Consider the following 1,553-nt stretch of genomic DNA (forward strand, 5'->3'; position numbering starts at 1 on the left):
ATACTATAGTTGTTTTTAAAATTTAATAGTTTAACCTGTATTTATCCACTTGAATGTAAATCTAGGAAACCTGGAATCTTACCTGTCTCATTCATATGCCTAGAATAGTACCTGAAAATGAGAGGTGCATAATAATTATAATATTTGCTAAATGACTGACAGATTCAATGCATGAATAAGAAAATGATTTAGCTAAATTCAGCTGGACTTTCTCCTTTCTTGTTTTTCTCATTCTTCTATTCAGAAAACCATATGTTGACTTAACAACTTCCTCATGGAAGCTTTCACTTCCTGGTTGCGAAGCGTATAAATAACAGGGTTCATTAAAGGAAAGATGACAGTATGGAAAAGAGAAACTATCTTGTCAGCTGGGAAAGCCTGGAAGGGACGAGTGTAGATGAAAATAGCAGGTCCGAACATGAGAAATACAATGATAATATGGGTGGTGCATGTGGAGATAGCCTTGTTCTTTCCTTCAGAGGAGTACTTCCTTATACGACAGAGGATGACTGCATAGGAGGCCAGAAGGCCCAGGAAGCACAAGAGGCTGAGCAGGCCACTGTTGGAGACCATCAGAAGCTCCACTATAAAGGTATCGGGGCAGGCCAGCTTGATGACTTGTGGAACATCACAGAAGAAGTTATCGAGCTGGTTTGGGCCACAGAAAGGCAAGCGCAGGATAAGGGCTACTTGTACAATGGAATGGGTAAAGCCCCCAAGCCACAGACCCAACAATAATGCATAGCGGGTTCTAGGGTTCATGACGGTTGAATAGCGTAAAGGCCGGCAGATGGCGATGTAGCGGTCAAAGGCCATCACGACGAGAAGGAACATCTCCCCCGCTCCAAGAAAATGCAAGAAAAAGAGCTGAGTGATGCAGCTTCTGTATGAGATTACCTTCTTTTCAGAGAGGAAGTCCACCAGCATCCTGGGAACCACAATGAAGGAGTAGGATGCATCTAGGAAGGCCAAGTTGCCCAGAAAGAAATAGAGGGGGGCTGTGAGCCCAGGATCTGACTTTATGGTGAAAATGATGAGGAAATTTCCAGGGAGGATGATGAGGTAGAAAACTAAGACTAGCACAAAGATCAGAAGTTGAGCATCTTGAGACTGGGTCAGACCAAGAAGAATGAATTCTGTCACCACTGTGAGGTTCTCTTTTTCCATCATTTCTCACTCTGCAGAATAAAATAGGACAAATTGTTATGTGTCATAACCACCTTTTCATCTGTTTTGTATCTCCTCTCCAGATAAGAACATTATTTGTTCCAACCAACGTTCCGTAGTTGAAGACAACTTACGCCTCATAACTGTCTTGTATCCTGAGTTAACCCTTCTATCCTTCATCCTCTTTTTTCCCCACTAAAATGAAATATATTTTTCTGTAGCCACATTTTCATGCCCATTTAACCTCATGCTTCTAGATAACTTCACTCCTGTAGGATTCCAGGCTACTTTGCTTGAAGGATATTAGAAGTTGTCTTATTAAAGCAAAACTTAAGCATAATCAAGTTTGTCTATTTTGTTTGTTTATGTTGCTGTTAGTAGTGGTC

At 41.3% G+C, this 1,553-nt stretch overlaps 1 protein-coding gene across 1 annotated transcript; it reads right to left on the minus strand.

The window, feature by feature from the left end:
* Positions 1–240: 240 nt before the first annotated feature.
* LOC105536698 (olfactory receptor 4N5) lies at positions 241–1,167 on the minus strand. The gene has a single exon (XM_011976128.1). The coding sequence runs from the start codon at positions 1,165–1,167 to the stop codon at positions 241–243; it is 927 nt and encodes a 308-aa protein (XP_011831518.1).
* Between the last annotated feature and the right edge of the window lie 386 nt (positions 1,168–1,553).

The sequence above is a fragment of the Mandrillus leucophaeus genome, unplaced genomic scaffold (assembly GCF_000951045.1).
Source record: "Mandrillus leucophaeus isolate KB7577 unplaced genomic scaffold, Mleu.le_1.0 Scaffold163, whole genome shotgun sequence".
Lineage (NCBI taxonomy): Eukaryota > Metazoa > Chordata > Mammalia > Primates > Cercopithecidae > Mandrillus > Mandrillus leucophaeus.